The sequence below is a fragment of the Acanthisitta chloris genome, unplaced genomic scaffold, assembly GCF_000695815.1.
Source record: "Acanthisitta chloris isolate BGI_N310 unplaced genomic scaffold, ASM69581v1 scaffold11882, whole genome shotgun sequence".
Lineage (NCBI taxonomy): Eukaryota > Metazoa > Chordata > Aves > Passeriformes > Acanthisittidae > Acanthisitta > Acanthisitta chloris.
The window spans coordinates 1-26,576 of NW_008662213.1; the positions used below are offsets into that span (position 1 = coordinate 1).

At 38.5% G+C, this 26,576-nt stretch overlaps 1 protein-coding gene across 1 annotated transcript in view; it reads right to left on the reverse strand.

The window, feature by feature from the left end:
* Nucleotides 1–1,063: 1,063 nt before the first annotated feature.
* LOC103798266 (probable acyl-CoA dehydrogenase 6) overlaps nucleotides 1,064–26,576 on the reverse strand; it is a gene marked incomplete at both ends in the record, with an annotated part of 50,963 nt that continues 25,450 nt past the window's right edge. Inside the window, 5 exon segments of the mRNA XM_009070519.1 lie at nucleotides 1,064–1,231; nucleotides 1,572–1,587; nucleotides 1,589–1,641; nucleotides 6,484–6,590; nucleotides 12,688–12,817. Of these exon segments, the coding sequence (XP_009068767.1) occupies nucleotides 1,064–1,231; nucleotides 1,572–1,587; nucleotides 1,589–1,641; nucleotides 6,484–6,590; nucleotides 12,688–12,817 (474 nt within the window).

Below are 26,576 nucleotides of genomic sequence, written 5' to 3' on the forward strand. Positions count from 1 at the left end.
TATACATTATTATATATTAAATATTACATTTTAAAATAATGTGTTAAAATACATTAAACATTATATATTACATAAATTAAATTATTGCATATTTTAAAAATATTAATCTGACTGAAACCCAAAAGGTTTCAAAAATTTTTGAACAAGTGTCCAAACTGCAAAAGATCCCCACCAACACAACCTCAACTGCACCCTCTCTAAATGATGTCCTTTGTGCATACAGGACAATATTTCTGCAAGACCTACAAACTACTCAGGAACAGACATTGGGTGCGCTGTGCCACTGAAACTTGTAACCTTAGCTCCATGTCTTCACCCAAATTACTAGTCTTCAAAACCAAATCTACTTCCAAGATATTTGAATTTTTCACTCCAGCCCACATTTAATTCACAGACTATTTTTGTAATTTAAACTGATAATGATAAATAGTACCCTGGCAAAAAGATCCCTTTGCAGAGCACAGACGTGAAACACTCTTGGTATGCCTGCACTTCTCTTCAGTGTCCCACCAGGATAAATGGTGGGGGATGGTTATCAGAGGAAGATCAGGACCACCCACACAATGCAGTCACAGCACAGCATTGCATCCTTCTACCATTCAATACAAATGGTCAGTAAATCTGCCACAATGGAGTCAGATCTGCTCATGGGCTCCTAGGAAGCAGGCAATGACATGTGGGATAAGAATTGCATTGAGAGGCATTTCCCAAGTTTGAAATCTCTAAACTCTTTATCCTTTTATTTCCATATGGTTATGAATTATTCCCATGCAAATGTATCTGAACAATATCTATAAATTTATTTTTGGTGAAAAGAGCTGTCCATATAAATTTTTTTGGAGCCACAAGCTGAAGTCTGCAAAATATTTAACTTTCTTCTCCTTCCTTCTTTTTCATGGAAGTATGCAAATGCATTTCAGTATCAATTTTGTATGACAAGAAATATGTAACTTAGAAGAACATTTATGGGTGCAGTCCTTTCTGTCACTTTTCCTTCTTGTACTAGGCATAAACAAAACCACCAATAAAATCAAATCAGAAGAGAAAGAGTTTGTGTTTTTACCGGGTAGATTCATTGGCACACATATGAGAGATTTATTTCGATGAGGAGGTCCTTCACTGGTGTTTGCCAGCAGGCACATCCAGTCTGCTTGGCTCCCAGATGTAATCCACATTTTACCACCATTTATGACATATTCATCACCTTTTCTCACAGCTGTTGTCTTGATATCTATTTCAAAACATAGGAAATGAAGGGTTATTCTTGTGAAGGAGGGATAAATCGGTCTCTATGTGACTGGTAGAATCACTCCCTTACTCTCAGGCAGACAACTAATATTTGGTTCTCCCTCATATCCCCCAGGTCCTCTAACCCTTCAAGGCACAAGGCAAACCAGTCTGGACAACTCTTGGAAGGCAAGCCGAGGAAACAAGACCGCTTCTCTCACCCTCCTTTAGGTGGAGTCTTCATCCCAGTGGATGAAAGCAGCAAAATCCCTAAGTAAATGTGGTGGTCAAAAACTCGGGACAGAAGCATTTCACTCTGAGGTGATCTATTAGCATTTCTGTACTGTGCACATTAGTCACAGAGGAGTCCATTAATTTCAGAGTCCTGACTTAAACGTATATAAGTCCTGATTTCTGTGTATGCAAAAATATATACTTACTTGCACTTCGTGCATGTTCTGAATGTTCCTGCATGTGTCAGAATGGCGCAACAAGTTCAAAGCTGGTAAACTATCAAAAAAACTATCAAAAGGCCAAGTCTAAATGTCTGTACATGAAGGAGTTCTAAACACCTGCTATTTATACACCCTGGCAAAACCAATCTTATTTTCCTCTGTGAGTGTTCACATCATGCTGCAAGCAGCCCTAGTTGCAACAGACAGCCGGAGTGATTCACTAGTTATTGCTTACACTCCAGCAGAACTTCCAAAGGGCTAGCTTCTTTCCCCTGCAATTGAACTTCTTCAACTAGAACCTCAACTGAGGAAGACTCTCAAACAATTATCCAGCCATAAGTAGGTGACAGTATAAGAGAACCCTACAACACTCTTAATAGCACCTGTAAATCCAACAAGACTATAAAGTTTGTAAGAGCCCACCTACTGATGGCAACTGTAGATTTGGAGGGTAGAGGTCAGATACCAAGAGTGGAGTGAGTGGCCAGGCCCATTTTAGTCATCTGGTTATACTTTCATACACACACACCTCAATCTGCACATAAATGTTCTTCCCAAAGGCCCTAAATTTAAACCAAAAGCAAAAGCAAGTATGTGATCTTCATTTACAAGATAAACTGGGACTGAGGTCAGCATGGCTGAAAAGCAGTCTTGTTAATGACTGAACAGGGGAAAAATGATGGAAGAAAACTGTATACAGTATGAAACAAGGGAGTATGGAATATGTCTCTGGCTAAAGGAATGTACAAGCAGATAATGGTGAACAGCAAGGGAAAGTGCTAATGTGGTTAAACCTAGCAGCCATAGAGCTATTCAGTCAATGAAAGGACTATGCCAAGTCTGTCCAAGGGGCTTAGTATGAAATCTGTGTAATAATGAAGACCAAGAAACTGAAGGAATCTAAAGTACTGACACTCATAACACAGACACTGAACAATCATATACATGGAGACTAAATAACAAATGAAGGACACACAAGAGCTGGAACGAAAAATATGACAGTTCTGAAGGAGTGTGACAAGGATGGGAGCATACACAGTGATTTACATCACATGTCCCTTTGTTGTGGAACAGCTACTGAAGAGATTAGATAGAGGAACCATGGAAGGTCTGCAGAGGAACAATGAGCACTGTGATGTTACCACAAATGTAAATAGTTCTTGAAAGCATGGCGTCACAGGCAACTAACCACCCAAATACAGATTAAAGAACAAATGTCTTACTAATGAGAATGTTCAAGTACTCCCAGATTCAATGGTTGACTGTTTCCTTGGAACACTTGAGAAACAACTATTTAAAATGAACTTATGAAGAGTTGATTTACTTTAATTAGAAGACAATCAAGTCAATATGTAAGTTTTATGTTCAAAATACAGCAGGCTTTGAAAAACTGCTTAACAATTTACTCAAGTCAAGTGGACTCAGACTCAGGGATATGGCTATGAAGATAATTTGGAATATTTGAGTAATTATTCTTCCTGATAGAGCATAGCTCCGGGAAGAGTCTACTTCAGTGGGTGCTCTCATTTCTGGCAGGTCCTCACCACTGACCCTGTAGTGTTTATAACTCAACATTGTTCAGAGCATGCTATCAGGACTCCTTCTAGGAAAGAGCACAAGGCATACCTGAAGGCATATGATACACCTAGTGCCATATAAGCAACCAGGACTGGCCATTTCACCATTCCAATCACATATACTTGAGCCTCAATTTTCTTCTCCACTGTGCTTTTGAGTCCAGTCATGCCTCTAAATAAATTTGACTAAAGGCAAGGTTGGCTTCAACTTTTAAGGTCAATATTATGATCAAAGATAGGCAAGGCATACCCTTAAAATAAAATATAAAGAACACATTTCTGAAATTTACATCATCAGCACAGGAAAAAAAACCCCGAAACTTTAATGAAATACCTTCAAGTCTAAGTGAATGAATAATCACTTCAAAAAACAGATGACCTGCAGGAAAGGAAAGAGATTAATCATCAAAGTAACCTACAGTTTGGAGGTCAGAAGAACTGCAACAGGTCAAAGTAAGTTAAATCTCGCAGATGAAAACCAACAAAATCAAAGAAGATGGAGGCAGCAAACAAAAATGTTTCAGCCACAGAAATGAAAGGAGAATGGAAAAAAAAATGAGGCATATAGAGGACACCTCAAAACTGAAGAAATATTTCACATGAGATTACAAAGAAATTCACAATATAGCTGACAAAGCAAGACATCTACAGAAAGGACTGTACATAAGTTAAAATTAGTGAGAACAAAGGTTGCTGGTTTTGGCAGTCTGCACAGCCTCAGAATACATTTGGAACAAAAGGATAATTCAGTTTACCCATGGTATCTTATTTAAACCCAACCTGTTTTGTTTATTATGAAAATAGACTTTCTAGAAAAAAACAGAACAGGAAAAATCCTGTTGGACCCAAGCAAGCTAACATTGATGCTACCAGGTAACTATGAGTTAAAATTTGAAAAGCTAAGACTTAGAACAAAAGTGAAAATGTGCATAAGTAACTTGGTAAAGGGAAAACTGCATCAGATTGCATTAGAAGAGGAAGTGCTGATATGTAGGGAGGGTACTAGTTGAGCTTCTCCTTGGATATCAGCATTTGTACAAAACCTCTTGAATATTTCCATTATTGATATTTCAAAGAAAAGGAATACACTAATGGAATTTGCTGATGACACAAACTTGGGAGACATCACTAACATAGACAACTGAGGTATTACCCAGCAAGAAGGAAATGATCTCAAGTTTACAAATTCAACATGGCAAGTAGAAGTACTGAGGCACTAAGTAACAAGAATGATGAATGTTTCAATAGCAAACTGGTAATGAAGATGATCACATAGTTAATCACAGGATTCACAAGCTTGCAAACTGTTGTGTAACATCACATATCAGAGAGTAATATTTCTATTAGGGTTGGAAAAGTATTTGGGCCATTATAGACACCATGTGCAATTCTGGCTTTTATGCTCGAAAAAAGATGACCTCAACCCCGAAAAGAAGAAAGATTGGATTCCACTGAGACAGAGTGGGGCAAGAGGTTGAAGAGGTGGACTTAAACAGGTTTGCTAAGTGCAGTTGCCTGGAAGACATAACCTGAAGAAAGAGGAAGTGTCTTCCGTGATATGTTCTTACATAGCTCCCACAGACTACCAGCCAAACATTATATAAATTGTGGACCAGTGATACTCAGAACACGAGTTAGTGCTGCTCATGCAGAAGCTGTCCATTTAATTACCCTTTAGAAGCACTGTATGCTGGTATCTGGATTTATACCAGGAATCAGATCTTCCATGACAGTTGAAAAAGTATTGTCATTTCATCCTGCAGTCTGCCTCCAAGCTGCAGTATAGGTTCATCAGGTGATCCTAGCTGATTCCAAATTTGGTTTTAACTGCATTAATCCAAGTATATTATACCAATTAAACTAGATGATAAACAACATACTACTAAAAGAATATTTATGTTACTTATATCTGGAACACTACATCAAAAAATTAAATCAATATTTAAAAATTTCTGATAATCATCTAATTAAACTAGAGAGGCATTTATTAAAATAAATGATGTTTTATTTCCTACATTAGCAAAATTCAAATTTCTAATTATTTTAATGAAAAACAAGTCTATAAAAATTATGGAATTTTTCTTATGAACAAATTCAATTAACTAGAAAGGAAAATAGCAATGGATGATGCAGGAAGATTTAGTCCCATTACTTCATTATCCCTATTAGCTCTCTTGAAATTTACCCTTGCTCAAGCACTGGATAATTATCTATTTATCTTGAGAAAACAACAGGAATTTGGTCAAGGAAATGGACATAGGACTCCACTGATAAAAAACTCCTGTCAAACTCAGATAGTTTGACTGCAGGAAGATGTTGTCTCAGTAATTTGTAAGAGGACAATGTGTTCAACTATTGCCATCTTAAGTCCAACCATTAAGCCTCTAAAAGTAGTGTCTTATCATTCCTTTTCCTCAAAGTCCAGAATTCATAGTCAGGAGACAACTTTCACTTTTTCTACAGCATCTGTTTTAATTTTATTATTCAAATCTACTGCCTCAGGCACTTCAGAACAACAGTTTCATTTGCCCATGTTTTTAAACATATTTTTGCACTAAACCAAGAAAAACAGTTGTATGCAAAGGAATTAAATTGCAAAACCACAAGATTTGACAAGGCAAATTCTTTATTAGCTCTAAATAAAACTAACCAGTTCAGAAATAATTTTACTTCACAGGAATGGGGCTGAGTTGAGGTAAAGCTGAACAAGAGGAACCCACTGTGAAAGTGATGCCATCATTTTCCGAATGGATTGGCTCTGCGGTTTGCCCAAGCCAGTTTTCAGGCAGTGCAAGTTTTGATACAGCTGACCAGGTCATGTTCCCTGTCACATACATCTGCAAATTTGCACTACCTACACTGGCTGTGCAACCAATGAGATGCTGGAGTGCTCCTGCCAGTGGTGATGCCAGACAGAACAGGGGAGGAAGGAGCAGAACAAGACCAGGAGAAAAACAGGGCGAGACATGCCCTGGTTGTGCTCAGCCTATACAAGGTTATAGCTATAGATTCACTGAGAAATGTGTTTAATGTAAATGCTTCTAGATGCATCAGAAGCATGTGTTACTGCTCCTGGAGCATTACATTTTGCCCTCACCGCACTAGACTTTCCTTCCTTTGTGTTTCTTACAATGACCATGGCAAAGGGAAGGGACAGGGAAACCAGATTCTTCCCATTAAAATACCAGGTTGTCTCAAATTGGCAGTTTGCTAGGTTAACTTACTTGCAACATCTGACCCAGCTCCAGTTTCACTGATTCCCAAGCAAACCACATAATCTCCAGCTATAGTTGGTGCAAGGAACTGTTTTTTCAACTCATCGGAGCCAAACCTGTGACAAAATAATGAAAAAGGTAGGATATTAAAAGCAGTTGAAGGGGAATTTTACTTACAAGTTAATTACAAGTTTTGTTCTACACTCGGTGATCAGTTTTCCTATGACGAGGCAAAACCTGTCCCAGAGCTAAAAGATAGATTAGATACCCTCCAACGCTATGATTCAGAACCTTCACCAGAAGTGCAGTCACAATCATTTCAAAATAGTTTTAACAAGTATTGCCTTCACCAGAAGTGCAGTCACAGTCATTTCAAAATAGTTTTAACAAGTATTCAGGTATCTTACTCCCACAGAAACATATGGTCTAGGTGCCCAAAATCTGACGTCTATGTCTCTTGCTTTAAGAGCAACCAGATATAAACAAGCGTAGCCCCTGGGGTATTTCCTCAATGCTCCTGCACCAGTCTGCAGTCAGCCAGGATGGAGGACCCATTCTGTTTGTCTGACTTTTGCACTAGCTCTTTGCCAGGTTTCAGTGACTGAAAAGTTATAACATGTGATGGCCACACTCTGCAAATATCTGTACTTACATTATTAGTATTTCACATCTGACTTTAAATCACACAGCAAAATCCCTTAGTGCTTCTTTGAAGCCATTCTTTTAGCCACCACAAAAAGGGAAACAGCACACTGTTAATGACATTTTAACATGAAATTTCACTTGGCCATATTTCAATCCAGTTAAGAGACACACACTTTTCCCCTCCATTATTTAGCTGCCTGCATCCATTCAAAACTTGGTCCATCTCATTTCATGGTTGATTTTGTCCTAATTAACATTCACTGATTTGGTCTTGTGGCATGAATGGTGAGCTCATGGTCTAGTTCTTGAACCTCTTTTCTGTGACTGAAAAGTTCCTCAGGTCATGAAATGTCTTGTCTGTGTGCAGAAATCCATTAAAGTCAAGTTCCTCCTCAGCCTCCTCTTTGCTATGAGACTTCTCAGATCATCACCACTTGTCTCCTCGAGCTTGCTGGCTGTCTAAGCACGCTGCAGTTAACTGGACCCTCCTTCTAAAACTTTGCCTCAGTACTTCCAAAGGAATAATGCCATCCTAGCTAAGACTAAGCCTTCCCCTCCATTCCAACCCTGACCCAAAGGAAACAGGATAGCCAGAAAAAAGGCCGAGAGCTGGCAGACACTTTCACTTGATGCACACAGGGAGCTCAATTCCTAGCCCTGTCCCTGCTAATAATCACAGCAGCAATCCCAGATAAATACAAGAAGCAGGTCTGGAGTGCTTACTCCTTCCTCCAGCATAGTGGAACAAAGTCCCCATGTCTGTTATGTAGTGCACTTTTTAAAAATTTATTTTCCTTGGGACATGATCAAGTATGGCCAGCTGAACACTCATTAGACAAAAATAAAAAGCCAACCAACAACACAGAAAATCAGATTATGAGAGCAGCTAGTAGGGATTTTTGGCAATGTTTTCTGATGCTTGAAACTTCTCCAACCTTTAATATTTCAGCTGAGGATTTCCACAGCAAGAACTTTTCCCAGAATAACATTTTTTGTTTGATATCTTTATTTGATTTAAGTTCTAGAAAACAGTTCAGTTCTTTCCAAAAATGATGCTTCAGAAGAAGTTATTTGCAATCAAATAAAAGTCTGACAACACTATCTTCAGAAGATCACGTCTCTATGTCTTGCTGGAATGATATGCAGCTCAGCAAGCAGCTAGATATTGTGTGCACATGTCTACTGCACATCACTATTCTGACTTAATCAGGCTGATAATCATCTTGGTAGAGCCACAGATCTTATTCACTTTTGTTTCTTTCAGATGAGCTGAAGTGAGTTAAATTAGTAAGGAAAGTTCTGAGTAGAGCTGATAGATATACTCATGATATACAATTAAGTGCAAATGAAATTCTGAATATGAACAGTTGCAGGTGGTTCTGCTATGGCTCTCAGCATTTGATCAACTCAAGCTTTCTTGCACTGCAGCTCAGACATTCAAGCACTATTGACCACCAAAGCAAAAACAAAGAAAAAAAAAAAAAGAGAAGCTTTTGGATGATCTATGAATCATTTTTCAGCATCTCAAAGATGACACAATAGTTTATTCATGGACTTCCTCAGTATATAAAGATTTGATTTAGTCAAAGAAGATGGTAACTCTGACCTAGTGTCACCTTCCCTCTTTTACATTGTAGCAAGAGGTCAATTTCTCCCAATTCTCTTTCTGCTCTGCTCCTGGACTCAGTTAATAATGCAGTAGTCATATCCTACTCTTGTTCTTCAGTATAGTCCTGCACAGGCATCCTACCATCTCATGCCAAGGTCCAGCTTAGATCTCCTTGGATCTTTAAGATACAAGAAAATAAGCAAGAAAAAAGAGAGGTGTTTCTTACTGGCAAATAAAGGGTTAAAAATGCATGGTGAACAGCAGTCAGCACAGTGGGACACATAAAAGCCTCATTAAGTTCAGTAATTTACATAACCTGGATTTAAAAGAATCCACACTGCAATCAGCTTTCTCTCCTTGAGGCCCTACTTCAACCAAGATAAAAAGTGGTAAAAAACCCACATTTAGAAAACTCATGTTTTGTAAAAGATGACATAAGAAAAAAAGCAATAAGAAAAGTTATCTGGTTCCCAGCCTTTAAGCTTCAGTTATTTGAAGATTTTATGAAATAAATTGTTCAGTTCAAGCTAATGCTATGTTCTGGAAAGAACACAGATGAGAAGCCTGATGGACAGATACCTCACGCAGATGAGACTACCTGAAGGGTTTTGGTTAAGAATGATTATGTCAATATTCTATTTATTTAGGAATGCATTTACACTGAAATGCAGGTATAGTAAAAGTAAAGTCATTTTTAAAGATTTCCCTCATCATATCTTGCAGTTTTTAAGAGCTGTTTTTCACATGGCTGGTGTCTTGCTGTGACCACACCAGCTCTGGAGACCTCTTGGGTTGCCCACCAGACAACCTGTCACCACAGCATAGCAAAGCTGTCACCAGGAGATGGAGAAACCTCAAAGTGTGGGAACAGCATGAAGCTATTTTGAGGAAAGCTTGTCCAGAAGCAGCTGCTCGATTTCAGAATGTCTCACCACATTGCTCTAGCCAGGTCAGATCCTCACAGGTTTTCAAAACCACAAAGCAGCACAACAGGCTATGAATGCAGCAGAACCAGCCATAATGACAGCAATGCCTAGTGATACCTTTTTTAATGGCATGTTGAAAGCTGCGCCTCGAACAGTCTCTGCTTTGGCTCAGGGCAAGACTTGGCCTAAGTTATGTACACTATATAACTTATGCACCAGATGTGAGACTGAGGCAGCTCATTGTGTCTGTTCTTCAGGAAGCACAAAACCAAGCTTCTCTTATGTTATAACAGTGGGAAAGCCACTTGGCTCTTGAATGACCTCTTCCCATTTTTGCCCTTTTCCCAGCTGATCAAAACCACTGCTCTGATTGTCAGCTGCAGCTTCTCTTCTTTAGAGTAAACAGGAAAGCAGATATAAAACCTCATTTTTTGGATATTAATTCCCAGGTATGCTGCTGTCCAGGGTGGAGAAAGAATCAGGGATGAGTAAGTTGATGAAATAGACAAGCACTCTCTTCCCACTAAATAATCATCATTATCCCTACTAATTTCCTATAAACAATACAGAAAAAAAAAAAGAAAAGGAAAGTTCACTGCCTATTGCTCAGGTAAAGCAGCTTTACACTGATCTGGTATCACTGTGGATGTGTCACCCTACATGTTTGTTTATAAGCCCAAGGAAATGTTTAGAAGCCCACTGGCTCGGCTCAGAGCTGCTTTCTCCACTTTACTTGTTAGCATGAAAGCAAGTGAAGTATTTCTGAAGGTTCTCAAAAAAAATCATAAAGAATGAAGCAAAAAGGGGCAACAGTGATCGGACAGATGTGTGCAATATACTCAAAAATCATTACTTAAATAATTGAAACTGTTACTGTAATGTACTTCCCATTTAACTGAACATCTCGAAGTCCTTATAAACTAAGCCTTGCAACAGCTTGTCACTGACGCAAAAAAAACACCTATGGAAGTAGCAGAAACAGTATCAGGATCATTATGACTCTACATCTTCTAAGACTATAATTTTCCAAAGTATGAACACTTTAAAAGTTCTGTGTCTGCATGTGCATTTATACTGAAGTGTCTCTCTCTTCAAACTACTGCACTGTAGTGCAGTAAATTAGAGAAGGGAACTTCTCTGATTTATAGAGGCAAAGCATGTTCATGACTTATCACATTCACTGAGTCAGTTCATAGGTGCACTCAATACATGCTGCATGAATGCTGAATGAAGTCCAAAGTAAGGAAAGCCAATAAAGAGCTCCAGATGTTTTTTTAGGAAGTGATGGTTGATTCCCATATTACTGTTTGCTTTGTGCATCATGAATGCATCATGTGTAGCAATGCATAATTAAGATGCAAAATTTGGATTATCTCTTTGCACTTGTTTAGAATCACCGTAGTACAGATACCTTTAAGGAAACCATCCAGGATATGGATGCCATTTGAATCCATGACCAAGGACAAGCAGTTATCCCTCCCACTATACTGCATGAGGTAAAGATGCACTTGTGCTAAGTTTCCTGCAGCGGCCAGCTTTCCCTTTTCATTACCAGTTTCACTTTCACATGTGGAAGTGGGACATTGTACTGTATAGTCAGTGGAATTGACTTAACAGTGGCGGAAAAATTGACTAATACAGACACAAATTCAATTAACAGATTTCATCAAGTCAATGACATTTTCATACTTACTTTCCAAGAACATTCACCCTAGGATTTCACTAGAACAAATGTACATAGCTGCACTGCTTTGCTACAGCAGAACAGAGTAACAAAAGGCCAAAAACCTGCAATGGAACAAAATCCCATCTTCTTTTACCCACAGATTTTCTTTAAACCCCTGGGAATAAAAATCTGTTGTAGGGGCAAGGTACTATTCTCTGAAGTCTTCTAAAATACTATTTTTAGTCTCAGTTGGACTATAACTAAGCTACTGTTGCCACAGACATACTGAAATCCATGCTTTCAGCAAGCTTTTGGTGTATTACACAAAGGAAAAGAAAACTTTAAGAAAAATTTGTAGCAGATGAAACCTCTGAACTCACACATACCTAGCAGAAGGATAAATTGATGTCAAGGGAACAGATCTTAGAGAGTGTAAAGATTTGCAGGCATTTTCATTCAGAATGGGAAAAAGAAGCCCAAACCAAACCAACAAATAACCCAACCCTAAAATGCCCTTCTGAGCAAATTTTGCTGTCTTCTATATGTTTTGTGCAGAGAAATTCTCTATTTCATGATAATTATTTGAATTTAATTCCCACTCCCACCTTCCAGAATTTTAGGTGTATCCATATTCCAGGGGCAAACTGCTGGACCAGCCTGTTGCCTCCCTCTAGTTTTGCAAACTGCTGTTATGATGCAGAATGTCTGAGAAATTACATCATGGAGAAGTTGGTAACTGTCACTTTTATTGAGGGAGTAAGAAAACCCAACAAAACAGAAAGTACAGGAGCCTGGATGACTGCAAGTGATAAAAAGGGGAACACACGTAACAGATGAGAAAAATCAAAATGATTAATTGCCTGGAATGGGTGTATTTAGGAAGCATGATACATGCACTACTGCTTTAAGATGTATACTCACAGCTTGCAAAGGTGGAAAAAATAAGTAAATTACAAACCAGAATTCGACTGATCCTAATCATTACAACTAAATGCATCCTTAGTATGACTGCACTGGGATATCTGGCTAAGAAGAAAGACAAACATGAATAGGGGGATTCTGGAATTGAAATTGTTTTATTGGTGGTGGCACCAAGTCTTTGTGTTTGTAAACATATCATCTACTACTGAACAAGGCTTATGTTTTAATATACAATAATCTAACATTTAAAAAAAGGTTATTTTCTTCCCTGAACCAAACTTTCTCAGAGAAGTAGAAAGTAGGTTCCTTCCTCACGCATTACTGAAGAGCAACTAGACAGCAAATCTGCACAGTAATGTTTTTTTCTACTCTTATACAGTTTGGGTTTCAGGCCTAAGCACACAGTGATTTGGGTTTTAGGCTAAATTAAACTTTCTGAAAGTTACCTTGTAAGTGCAGGAGTAGCCATGCCAACTTGCACTCCAATAACCATAGGAATACCTCCACAGCGGATATTTCCCAGTTCTTCTGCCATTGCAATGTTATAGGAGAAATCCAGGCCCATGCCGCCGTACTCTGAAGAAAAAACAAATCTATGATTCTTATGTTCTAGACTTGTATAAGCAACAGGAAAAAGAAATAAGATATTGCCAAAGACCTGCCAGCTGCAAATGCACTACTAATATTTAAGCATTTGACAATTCCTTTCAGAAAAACAACACTGTGCTATTCTGTACAATATCTGAATTGAGAATTACACCTGCTCTAATTACCTGTGTGCACATCAGGTCATCTCTGAATATCCCTAAGTAGCCTCATTACTTTTACTGGAAACAGCAGGAAGAAGTAACATGCTGTTGAAAACGACATCAGAAGGCCAAATTATTCTTTCTAACAGCAAGGTCATATGAACAAATCACACCACAAGGTAAGAAGTGCTTTTATTTCTCCATGATAAGGCCTGACACCCACTCTCACCCACCAGTGCAATCATCTTCCTCAGACACAGCAGTCAAGTCAGCACAGAGCAAGATCACATGCAGGTCATGTGTCTATACTAAGTTACTATTGTAGCTCAAAATCCATGTTAGACACAACTACAATACTTCATATCCTGGCACCTGGTTGGTGCAGTCATTAAAGCATTCTTCATTAGCAGGAGGCTGACAACCTGGGGTGCTGGTTGGGCTCCAGCACAGGCCATTTCCCTCCCACTCCCCGCCATTCCAATCTGCAAATTCAATTAAAGTGGAAATTATTCTTCACCTCATTCCCATGCCCAGTGCTGATAAACCCACCATGTAGTGAAGCACAGAAAAGGCTACATTGCTATGATGGATGAGGTAATTTCTAGCTGCATTAAATAGCTTACAGTCCAAAAGAAATATGGTGAAAAAGCGAAGGTTACTGCTTGACGTCATTAGTTGACTGAGAAGCTTTGATTAGATAATGTTTTCCTCCTTCTTTTTTTAACAGATTTAAAGACTGACTAAGAAAATTACAAATAAATTGATACAACCCCTTACCCTTCACACACACAATAAGGGGCAGACAACTCTGTTCTGTTTTCACTTGCTGACATGAAACACTGAGCTTACTCCTCTACTGACCTCCTCTGAAGTTTTCAAAAAACACCATTAAACAAAAGTCAAAACACCACTGTACATACAAACACAGGGCTTTGAGTGCTGTCATCTGTTTCCTAAACCCACAGAAATTATCTTTGTGCATCCTTTTTCTGCAGAAAGGAAAACACAAATGGAAAAGGCTAAGCAAAAAGTTCAGTTTTCAAACAACATTTCTCTTCAGGTCATCCTGAACAGCCTGGATTGTCAGAATTATCGAACAGCTACTTTTCCAAACTTTTGCCTGAAAAGAATGCTTCTTAAAAATTTATACTAAATTAAAGTTCCTACTTGGAGCTTAAGCAGTACAATGAAACAGCTGCAATACGAGAATTTGTCTTGCCTTTACAGAGCCCCAACAATAAATAAAGTCTCTGAGGAGTGGTAAGGAAGGTATGTGCAAGCAAAGGCAAAGGCAAAGGTAAAGATATCTGGCATGAGGGAGTTTTTGCTAATTTCATATGAATCTATAGCAGAGCTATAATAGAAAACCTCAGTTTTGGCACCACAGAAATACTTTTCATTTGGTTTTTCTTTTTTTTTTTAAAATCAGTCAATATTTTTATTGCCAAACTACAGTTGATACTGATTTTATCTTTGGTTTTGTCTACCAGGCAGTTATATTCCTGTCTTTCACTTACATTTTGCAAACCAAAACCTTAATTCCTTGATTTACTCAAAGCAACTTCACAGGAGGAATGCTATGCACAAAACTGACTAGAAGGAATACCAAGTACACACCTTACCGACATTCTTGGTCCATACTGCAATTCATTCTATATTACCATGTAACAGACTCATTCTCATTTGGGATTAGTTACTAAGCAGTACATTTTAAAAAGAAAATGCTGCTAAAGGCCAGCTCTCAAAGGGATGACACTGAAGGAATTTTCAGCCAAAGGGAGTAAAGGATAAGAACGAAGCCTTGGTAGCTGGAGGTGGAGGGGGAAGACTTGCGAGGCAAAGAGATGATAAAATCCAAAGATTTTATAATCTGGACCTAGATAAAACCACAGATGCAAGTGGGCAGGAAGGGTGGAAGCAAATGGTAAAAACATTAATCAGACCACACCTAAGCTTTCATCAGCTCTGTTCCAGGACCCAAGGAGATAGAGTTTCATGGGCAAACACAAGTGATTTGACAGACAATGATAGAGAATGCCTTTTTGAACCCAAAGTATTTGATGGAGACAGAGATTCACTCATCACTGCAGTCTGTGTCACTAGATCTCCAGTCATTTGGGTAACTTATGCCATGGCTAAGGGCAGTTGTGTCCCATCTCTTTGGAGAACTGATATCTGCACCGGGACAGGCTGCCAGCAGTGTCACACACAGTAATAGCAGGCAGTGCTGGCTCCAAGCACCAAAGCAACTTTTTTTTTCCTCAGCAGCCTGGATCTCACTATTCTGGGGCTGGTCTGAGCACATAGCCCTGTGTGCCATGGGACTCAACTCTTTAACAGAGACAAAACCACCAGGCTGTTATTTCCATCTGCTGCAGCGATGGTAGTGGAAGTTTTATGGAATGAATATTTCATTTTCACTTGGAATAAGACTTACTCTTTTTGAATAACTCTTATTTGCAAAAAGGGAATATGCTTGTGGTAAGATGTTTGTGTTCGTCAGTCTCATCAACAAACAACACCTCCTGGAAGTATCTGTACCATGATGTAATGCTAATAGGTCAATTAAATTTTCACTCAGGAAAGCAAACAGCATGCATGACATAATTTTTGGTGAAAAATCCACAATAAAAGGAACTAAATCAATTCCAGATTTGGTTGCCTTTTTAAAAATAAATAAAAAAAGAGAATAACATGCTATATATAAATATTCACATGTAAAACCTTTCTAGGGTAAATTTTTCATTTAACTTTAAAGCATCACAGGTGACCTTTAGAGAATTATTTGGCTACACTGCCATTCTAACTTGCAAGAAATTTAAAAGAAAGTCTAATGCACGAGTGCTCTCATAATCCAAGACAGGTAGAAAAAGGCAACTCTGCTATACTCAAATTGTTCCTGTTTTGATGGCAATAGCACAACTTCCAGCTGTTAAATGGCTTAATTTCATATCTTACCCATTGCTTGATTTCAAGTTCTTTTACAAAGAAATTAAATTATAAAGCCCAAAGTGAGAACACAGGAACATAAAAACAAATAAAGACTCTGCACTGCAGACCATGCTGGAGGAAGGAAATGTGTGAGGAGGAAAGAGTAGCAGAGAGGATGTGCCATGGAGTGACTGTAACCCCCCATCCCTGTCACCCTGCACTGCTCGGGGTGGGGAGGGGGGTAGATGACTCAGGAATGAAGAACTGAAGCTGAGCTTGGGAAGAAGGGAGAGAGGATAGCGGAACATGTTGTTTTAATTTGCCTTTGTTTCTCACTACACAAATCTATTGTAATTGGCAGGAAATTAGACTAATTTTCCCCCAGAATGCCTGCGTTGCCTGTGACGGTAACTGGTGACCAATCTCCCTGATTTCTTCTCGACAGCTGAGCCTGACCAATATATTTTCAGCCCTGTCCTGTTGAGGAGGGGGAGTGAGCAAGCAGCTGGCCAAGATAACCAACCACACCACAGTCAGTATGTTAACCTATTCTTTTAAATTGGCTCTGTGTTTTTCTGCTAATCACCACCACCACTACATTATTTAAACACTCCCACTCCACAAAAGCTCCTTATTTTATATAGACCAGCAAATTTCTACATGTTAAGTTTGTGAAACTGGCAGTGGAGTCCAAAAGAACACAGTGATATTTAAAAACCATTGTTTTTAAAAGATGTAGTGCACATTCCACTAAATCTGCTAATTTAGGGTATCAAGACTTGTGTGTGAATATAGGCAGACAGCATAGATCATGCCCAAAACTAAAAATAAAAGAACAGAATCTTCAGCAGAAACAGAAAGATCCGTCGGGAAAACAAAGGCAAAGAATGCCTATGAAAAAGGCAAAGGAGAATCTGAAGTCTTTCCTATAATTGTTTAATTTTTGTGAAGACCAATGCATTTCTTGTTCAGGGTCCCTATTCAAATATCACTCTGTTCAATGATGAGACAGGCCTGAAGTCTCTAGTCCAAATTTTGTAAGAGTTTGAAGTGTCTCCATTTAGAATTTGTTTCTGAATCCCATATAATAGTAGTCAGTGGGAATGACAACTGTGGTGAAAAGGGTCTGTGAGTTGAGGCAAGGTGAAACAGGGCATCTTCAAAGTGTTTAAGAATGTAAGTGAGCCTGGGGATAGGAATGGTGACAACACAATACAGCTGTATCAGTAACTCCATCTTATATGCTTATATAATTTATCTTGTTTGTTTACATAGTTTCTGAAGTTTGCATAAAGTGTATCTATACCAAAGGAAATCATGCAGTATTATTTCTAAAATTGGCACCTACCTCGGTGCAAGAAAAAAACCAAATGTGTGCTCTTGTTTCTGGTGACTAGAAAGACAAATAAAACATGAATCAACTCTCATTTTGAAGACAGGTCTGAGAGACTCCTACATCTTACACTAGGATGACAAAGCTAATTGCCAGTTTTCATCATAGCCTACAATTCTAAATCAACAGGAGCAAAATTTAAGTGTTCGAACCTTACTCACCTATCATAAATATAGTTCAAGAATTTCAACTCCAGAGAACTAAGAGCCCTGAAGTTACATAACTGCAAACATCACGAGGTAGGACAGTATAGAAATCTTATCATAATTCCTTTCCTCTTCTTTATGTAAAAGGAATTTAAAGAATTACCAAAGATGTACTCTGTGTTGTGCAATTTCTCATAAACACATTCTGGAAAGTTGAGGCTGATCAAGCTCAGAAAACACCTCATGCCTTCTTGCTTATTGGCTTTTGGCTGAGTGTAGAGGGAAAAACCTCTCATTTTGTGTAACAGAAACACCATAAGTCCACTTTAGTCTCATGGAGATAATGACATATGTATTTTTTGTCTGTTTCCCCTGGATCAATTCTTGAAAACGAAATCAAAACAACAAACCCAAAACCCAAACAAACAAAAAGCTCCCCACACAAATAAAACCCTTGTACCACATGAAAAGTTGCTCTTAACAGATTACCTTAGACAGAGAGATCAAACTCCCTCACTTTGATTGAAAGTTTTTCCCAAACCAGGAAAAATTATAGTGCTTTGTGATTTTGTTTGGTTGATCCTAGAAAAAGCATGGCCACATACAGTACTTGATTTCTCACAGATACCAGTTCATCCAAAAAATCCAAGGCAGATAAGGATGATCTATTCTGCTAACCAAAGTTTAACTCATAATATCACTCTCATGATCCAGTAGCCCTTGGAAAAGAAAAAATATAGATTGGCTGCTCATTACTTTTCAAACACCCGTGGTTAGCAGCACAAGTGCAATCCCTGAGCAATTAACAGTGCAAATTGTGTGTTCCTGCAATAGTCCTGTATTCTGTGAACTGTTCCTTCTTGCTATAGAAGTCAACACAGTTGCCACCTCAGAAACTAAATTTACTGAGATAAGGTGATCAGATCAGTCTAGCACTGTTTTACATTAAGAGAGAGCTACACTGGAAAAGACAGGAGAAACTTCCCCCACAGTGTAAGGATAAAAACCCTCCTATAACAACAACACAAAATGCCACAGAGGAACTTGGCAGTGCCTGCCACTAAGCAAATACTGCCACTGAGCAGAAAAATGCACCACACAGACACACTGTCCATACTGTCCCTAGCTAGGTACAGCACGGACATGTTTAAAAATGGTTCAAAGCTGCATAGAACACTGCTTTAGAAAGCCAGAGTAGTATACTCTAAATTACTAGTTGCCAACAGCTGCACTTTTTACCCTCCGATTTCCAAAACCTCTCTCATAAATTTGTAAGTTTTATCTTTTAAGTAGTTATGCCATGTCCCCCAGTGCCATCTGAGTCAGCAGTCACACCTACATAACTGTTGAAACTCAGAAGCATATCAGAGCTCTTAAAAAAATAATCACACAAATCACACAAATTGTGTATGAACAATATTATGTGGAAGGAAAGATTAAGTTGCACGTTACAAAAGAATAAAGTGTTCACATGGCAAGACAAGAAACATTAACAGCATAAAAAGATGCAGTAGCCAAAAAAATAAAAGAAAGGAAAAAGAAAATCTAAGACTGCACACAGTCTCAAGCACCAGCTATTGCATCAGCTCTAACTCAGAGAAAAACTTTAAGCAATCACTGGTTGCAGACTCCTCAGCCATCTTCTGCCTGCTTTTAAATTGAGTTTATTTTCCCCCCTCAGCTCTGACTCAACATCAATTCCACAGAAACTGGAATTTAATCAAAATAGTTAGAGCATCTTACAACTTTTTCTTTGAGGTTAAAGAGTACAGATCTCAATTATTGTACGTTTGAAAATGTCAGTCAAACTAAATGCCACAGCATAAAGAAAATGAAAAAAAAACACGTGGAAAAAATGAAGTCCAGAAGTGTACAGATGGAATATCACACCTCCTGAGTTTCAGTGGCAAAGCCATGCTACTTCTCATGGGCTTCTTTTTGGGAAAGCTCATAAAAACCCCACAGAATAGATTTCAAGAATATCACCTCTGCAACTTGCCCACTGCTTCAGGTCAGTCAATCAGCAACAGCTGCCAACCTCCTTATGTACACTGAGCACAAACATTCCTACAAGCTGTGGCACATTCGCCTGGTTTAAGCTTTGCTTGTGGGTACTCAGGTTTTCTGAGTCAGTCTTACCCAGCAGTGAATACTCTCTACCTTGAAGGCTGCCATCCCTCTGACAAACAGGCCAACACTTGCATCAACATCCTTCAGCACTTTGTGTGTCCACTGCAGTCCTGACACCACTGTGAGTTAGCCCTCAGAGGCACCAAAATCTGCCTTCAGGCTTGATGTGGCATCTGTCAGACCCATGTAAAATGTGCTCTTCCTCCCAAGAAAACATCTGCACAGCCACTCAGCTATCTTCTTTGAACGTTCACTTTGAACAGGTAACAAAACAACACCTGTATCTCACACCTGTACAAGAATGAAGCAGGTTCATCATTATGTGCTGCTAGTGCTCCTATTCATCAAGACTCTTCCTCTCACGTGAACTACCATAAACTCCTACAAAAAATTCACATTACTCTGCATCACAGCTAATTTTCCTCCAGCAGGATCTGAAGTGTGAATGCACAAATAGAAATTATATGGAATCTACAGTAATGTACAGACATTCAACATCCCATAGGTGAACAGGGAAAGAAAATGGGAATTGACGAATCAATAGGCAACAGACAAAGATACTCCAAAGAATGTTCCCCAGTTTAAGCACAACAGCAAGAAAAGATGAGTAACAGGACTGAATACAAGTATGTACATTTGTAAGGTTTTTTAAAAGCTGGATGAAAAGGGGTCACTGACTTAGTTTTGTAACAAATGCTGTGAGCACAAAGCAGACTTACTGCTTTCATTTCATTAAGGCATTCAATTACTTTCATTTCTTTAAGGCATCAGGATATAGAGTCAATATTAAAAAGATCCAGAGCTCATTGTGTCTCTTCTGAATTCCAAATAAATAAACAATTAAACCAAGAAGCAATACTAAGTGATTCAAGGATTACAGATTTATTATATTTGCTACTTCTTAAAATTTGTGTGCTAAGATTTAGCACAAAGCCTGACTACCTATCAGCTGAAAGCTGTGTTTAATTTTCTTCCCCAGATCTTTTAGTCCAAGCCAATAAATAGTTTGTTGGAAATTTACATTTAGCTGACATGAAAAGCTTCAGACACTTAGCTCAACGTGTCACACCCAAAGACATAAATTTTACTAGATTATATGTACCAAAACTTGCAGTCTCTGAATGGAATTATAAACCGAGAATTGAAACTGCAGATATGGAGGAAGAAACTTGAAAAATGTTGGGTTTGAATAAATTCCAAATAAAAAAGACTTCAGCATGTGTGCAGTGAATAATGAAATGAACTTTGGACATGGTCTGGAGCTAGCCTGCCTAGTACAGGGGTTTTAGTACAGTAGCACCAAACCTGGAATAGAAACACACTGCAGGAGGTTTCCACAGGAATTTCTGATCAGCACAGGCTTAAGGGACCAAGTGATTTTCCAGTGGTTGACTTAAGCCCTTGAGAAGCTGGGCCAGGTACTGAGAAAAACATGCCATGCCATCCTAGAATATCTGCCACATTGCAGATCAACATATTCCTAGCACAGTCACAGCGAACAAATTATTAAAGAGATGTCTATCAACTAATGCCGCAGCTAGAAACACACCCCTTTCTCTTTAGGTAATTCCCTTGTTTCTAAGTATTAACAGGCACAATTCTCTTCAGCTGGCAACATCTGCATCTTCACATTGATGCAGCTCTCAGTACAAGCAGGACTGGCACTGCCAGTTCCACAGCTTCTAGTGTCTGGCAGTGCCCAATCCCTCACCCTGTGGGACAGACCATCATGCTGCTGGAGCATCTCCAGAGGTTTCAGTTCCCAAGTACAGCAGAGACCAAGGGAGAGCATCTTCTGTATGTTGTGATTGTTTGTGAAACCTGATGGGTTTTGAAACTGCTTTGAGTTAGCAAAAGCAACACAATAAAAGAGCATCCCCAGATTTGAGCAATGGAGTGTGGTTACCTCTTTGAGACAAAACTCAAATTTGCAGTTTTGCAGGAGAGGTAATGGGTTTGATCTCAAACTGGAAACAAAAGCAAAACAAAAATGCAAACGTCCGAATACTTTTATAACATTAAACTGCATTCTTTTTTCAGATGGTGGTTTTGGTTTTGGTTTTCGTTTTTTTCAGAAGACATACAAAGGAAATTTCACAATTAAACCCACTTCTGAGATAAAAGTGAAAGATTTTTTGCAATGTCAGAACAATGACAAACAAAATAGATATTTCAGTAAAACTGGTATTCTCCCGTGCTTGCCCTATTCTTGATAATTTTAATGGAGAAAACATTTAATTGACAAAAGTGAAATATGCTACATTGCTATCTGAATTTATGCTGACATTGGAGGGTGTGACTTGTATGTGGTACTGGCCACAAATGAAAGGATTTTCAGTATAGTGCAAAGTATGCCAGAAATCAGATACCACATACAAGATTGTTTTCTTCAAAAGAAACTTCTACTCCATGTATTATATTATTTCTATAAGCATTTCATCATCCCATGTATACACTCCAAGAAATTATCATTGATCAGTATTATCTGTTTCTTCTTACTGATTTGCTTCTGAAATCAGTACCAAAGCAGCCTTGAAACCCGTGAAAAGCAAGTTATTCTTAAGGGGAATGACAGCACCCTGCTGCAGACCAGATAAAATTACAGTATAGTTTACTATTAAAATCACGTCAAACTGCCTAATGCACAATTATCTGAGTGACACAATTTGGTCTGTAACATACCTAGAGAATAACCTAGGGCAAAGGGAACAATTACATGGTTAAAGGTATCTGTAGAAGACTGAGATAAGAAAAAACCACAACACCTCCACCCCCAAAAATCCTTGTCACCTTCACTGACGCTCAATACTACCTGAAGTATAATTAATTATCCTAAGTGTTCATGCACCCAGTAGTATAACTACCCTTTTATTATACAGTTGAACTATAGCTTCTTGCAACAGAAGTAGAAAATAGATTAAGGCACAACAAATTAAAGTTTACAGTAAAAGTGCTTTTGCACCACTCACTATATAAACACTTGCAGCTGAAGTCAGACCTCTCCAGTGATGAATACTGCCTCTGCTAGTTATGGACCATTCAGGAACCTGAGCAGGGACACTCGTGCGCTCAGCTACCACTCAGGACCTCCAAGAACATCACAGGATCACTATTTGTCTCAATCATTTGCTTTTTTATAAGTGGCCATACAATGAATTATATCTCAAATCCTTGTTCTTAAAATATCACAGTAGAGTTACATAGCAATAAATGTGTTCTTCAGGGCAAGAATACCTTGGATATGTTGTCATATATTAAATTTGCAGAGGAATTATATTTTATTGCATACACTGAAAGTATATTGCCAACAGATATATTGTATTGTCATGGGATGGCCCTGAAACTGAGTTTTAAATATTCGTATTTTAAAATATAAGCAGCAAGGGGGGGAATCCGTTTTCACAGAAATTAATAAATTATTCCAGGAGATATTTCAAAAATACTCTTACAAGTATGGCCAAATACCTGAGTTATCATCTACATGGCTCAATACTCTACCCAATAACACACCTTCCTTTCAAATCAAAAGAAAATACCAGGGAGGTTGGAGTCCTCTCCACCTTCCACCTCCCAAGGAGAAAGACATTCCAGAGTCATCGTGCTTCCCCCATCTCTCCCATACATCTATAAGTGGACATAAAGCAGGGATGATGGGGGAGGGAAAGGTATCATTTTCATGAAGGAAAAAGCTCTTGTCAAAGCTACATACTATTACTGTTTTTTCAGTTGGTCTTGTACGACGCACTTTCCATTAGATCCATCTAATTGCAAAGAATTTTTAAAGCATGATAATCCTGGCAACCAACCATCAGATACCAGGCATTTATTACTGTGTTGTGTTTAATGTTCCTAAATGAGTAACTGAAACATGTGAAATAAAAAATAAAATCCCAGTGAACTTACTGGTAAGTGTAAGAATCTCCAGAAATAGAACACACAATTAGAAAATTATGTTACTATAATAAGGCTTTTTGTTATGTTTTTGACTTATATTACTTTCCATCTCATAAGAGGCACTATTTTAAGAACACAGCCAATAGTCACAAAATATTTGCCTGATATTCACATGCCTCAATCTATCCATCTGTAACACCACAGGCTTCTGTGGCCATAAGACCCCATTGAGCAGCACAGGGCTGTAAGAAAGGGAACAGAAGAGGATTTTATTACCATAGGCACCTTTTATCATGGTTAGACATCTCACTGTGTAGCCACTCTAGTAAGGTTGCTGATGAATCCTTTGTTTCCCTGTGGTCTGGACACTCTTTGTGTTCAAAGAGATAAATATTTTCCACCACCTCCTTGTTACTCTTAAGCCACATCTCCAAAGAGCTTGTTGATAAGCTTTCCAGTATTTCAGAGACACCCTGAAGAGGTGCTGGGCTGAATTTATTTGCTCATTTATGGGCAGTGTATGACACAGGAGGTGGCTGGGAATGCACTGATTATCCTGATAAACCACACAAGGAGCCTATTGCTGCTGGACCTTTCGAGTTCACCTGCAGCTGAGGTGCTGTGGGCTTTCCACATTGTGAAGCAGAGGCAGAAGATGTGCAGATGTCTGCCCTGGAATGGTTCTGGCATAAAAGTTCATTTCCAGTGCAAAGCTTGTGTCTCATCAGCCATAGAAAAACATTGCACGTTCAACACCTCTGAATACCCTTAGTCTGGTGGAGACACCAGTCTCACACCAACTCCAGGTTGTCTTCATAAACTGTCCAAGAGCCAGGTCAGCTCTTCAAGTTTGTGAAGACATGTTAGCATGATCAAAGTCCAAAGCTGGATGCAGAAGAAACAAAGTGACATAAGCAGCAAGAGAGTTTAGTCAGTGACCCATTCTGAAGCTTCTGCAATGTCCCAGATGAAATAGTAAAAAATGCATTACAACTCATAAATTTCGCGATGCTGAGCATATCACATATCCTTTCAATGCTGCATTATTAGCATCTTTTTTCTCCTTAAGAATGGTAGCTATCTGCTAACTCATTATGATTATAGCATCTCTTGGCATTAGGTAGCCCCAAACTGAATGATTCTGGCAATTGTAAATTAACAGCAAGCAAAGCAGCAGTGACTGTGCCTCCTTTTCCCCAACTGCATAATTATTCTGAACCATGAAGAATGAGAATGCCCACTCCAAAAACATCAATTTATGCTGAACTCTCACTCTATGATTAAAATAGTTGAGGAAAGGACAAAAACATTGTTCATTGAATACTGAATACTCAAAATTCGCAATAAGGTTTAAGACCATGCTATATGTCATTGAAGCAAAGTAAAATTACATGAACTGCTCCTCAAATGTAAAACTGAAAATCTCTTTTCATTAAACGAAACTCAACAAAACAACAAAGGGAGGGAGAAGTGAGATAAGTTTTTCTGTCTGGAAAAGATCACAGCATCTTCCAGGCTACAGCCTCATGGCTTCAAGTCAGGGGACACAGAACAAATCAAACATGAATTAATGCATATCTTCTTTCTCAAAAAAAAAACCCAGGAAAAAAAGGAAAGAACAAGCTAATTTACTTTGCTCCTGTTTATGCAAACATGGTAACAAGGACTGAGCAACAGATCTTCTGTTTTTCTTACACCACGAAGTGTCAATAAAGAGTTTTTTCTTATTTGAAATCCTTCTCATATTGTGAATATGACTAATGCTGTTTTCTGAATTTTGGAGTAACACTGATAAAGGACTGAGAGCAATTAATTAAAGCAAGACATGAAAAATGCAGCAAATACAAACTCACCTAAATAGCATGCTAAAACATTAGCAATTACACTTTCAAATCAAACTATTTTACTATTCTCTGCATTTTAAGAATGTTTACACAAAAGAATATATACACTTCCTAATGTATCTAGTCCTAAGAATAGCTTTCTCTTATGTGTTAGAAGTATTGCCATGGAAAGAAAAAAAAAAGGAACACAAAAGAAATCCCAACCTTTTACCATTTTAGGGAAATTGCTGTGTTTGGGAGCTCTACTGCTGCAGACTGAGGTTACCCTGGTTAATGTTTTACCACTGGAAAATATCTCCTACTTGCAATTTAATTGCAATTCACTCTGTGAGATTTGGCTTGCTCCTGATTTTGTGTGGGAGTGATTAGTGCTGTTGGAGTCCTGTTTAATCTACCCCTGCAGTTGAAAAGATGTGTACAGTCTGTCAGCTTCCAGAAAACTTTAGCCTAAATAACTTTAAGCAAAATAGAAGAAAAACTACCAAACTTTACTATATTGGAATGAAGAGCTTTACAAAACTGGTTACTCTTACTTGAAGATGAGCATGGATAAATCAAACAACACATCTTGATATAATTTTGTTTCTTTTCCAGCTGTTATCCATCTCTCAGTATATCCTTCCATGATGACTTTCCAGAACTAGGATATGCCTTCAGGAAAATCCTGTCCCCTGGTTTGTACTTTTTTGTCCTAACCTGGGATGAAACTGATCCCTAATTTCTTCCTCACTGAAAGGTCTTCATCAGCCTAAACCGAGTTTTGGGCGCTATACATCACTCAGTCCTGTTCCTTATGCTAATGAAGATTTATCTTCTTTTTGCCACATACAGGATGCTTTTGGAATATTTTAGCAAGATGAATGGGCATTGCTGACCTGATTGTTTTGTTGATTACAAACACAGAAAAAATGGAAAAAAACAAAACAAATTCATACAGATTTTACAGCTAGATCAGGAGACTGTTTAGCCTGCCAGCAGTGGAGAATGTGCTACAACAAAGTTATATGAAAACTAATCATATCGGAATTTAATTATCCATAACATTTCCCTGTTGACTCACTTTATTTTTTCTAATCTGACCTCTAGCTAAGTTTCTCAACTGCTGTCAATAGCCACAGTGCTGTGCTCTGCCGATCGCTGAGCAAAAAGCCCTCACCTCCCCACACTGCCTTGCTGCCTTCCCCATTTCTCAATGGTCAGATTTCACTTCAGAGATACAAGGTACTACCTGCCATCAGGTCTTTCCTG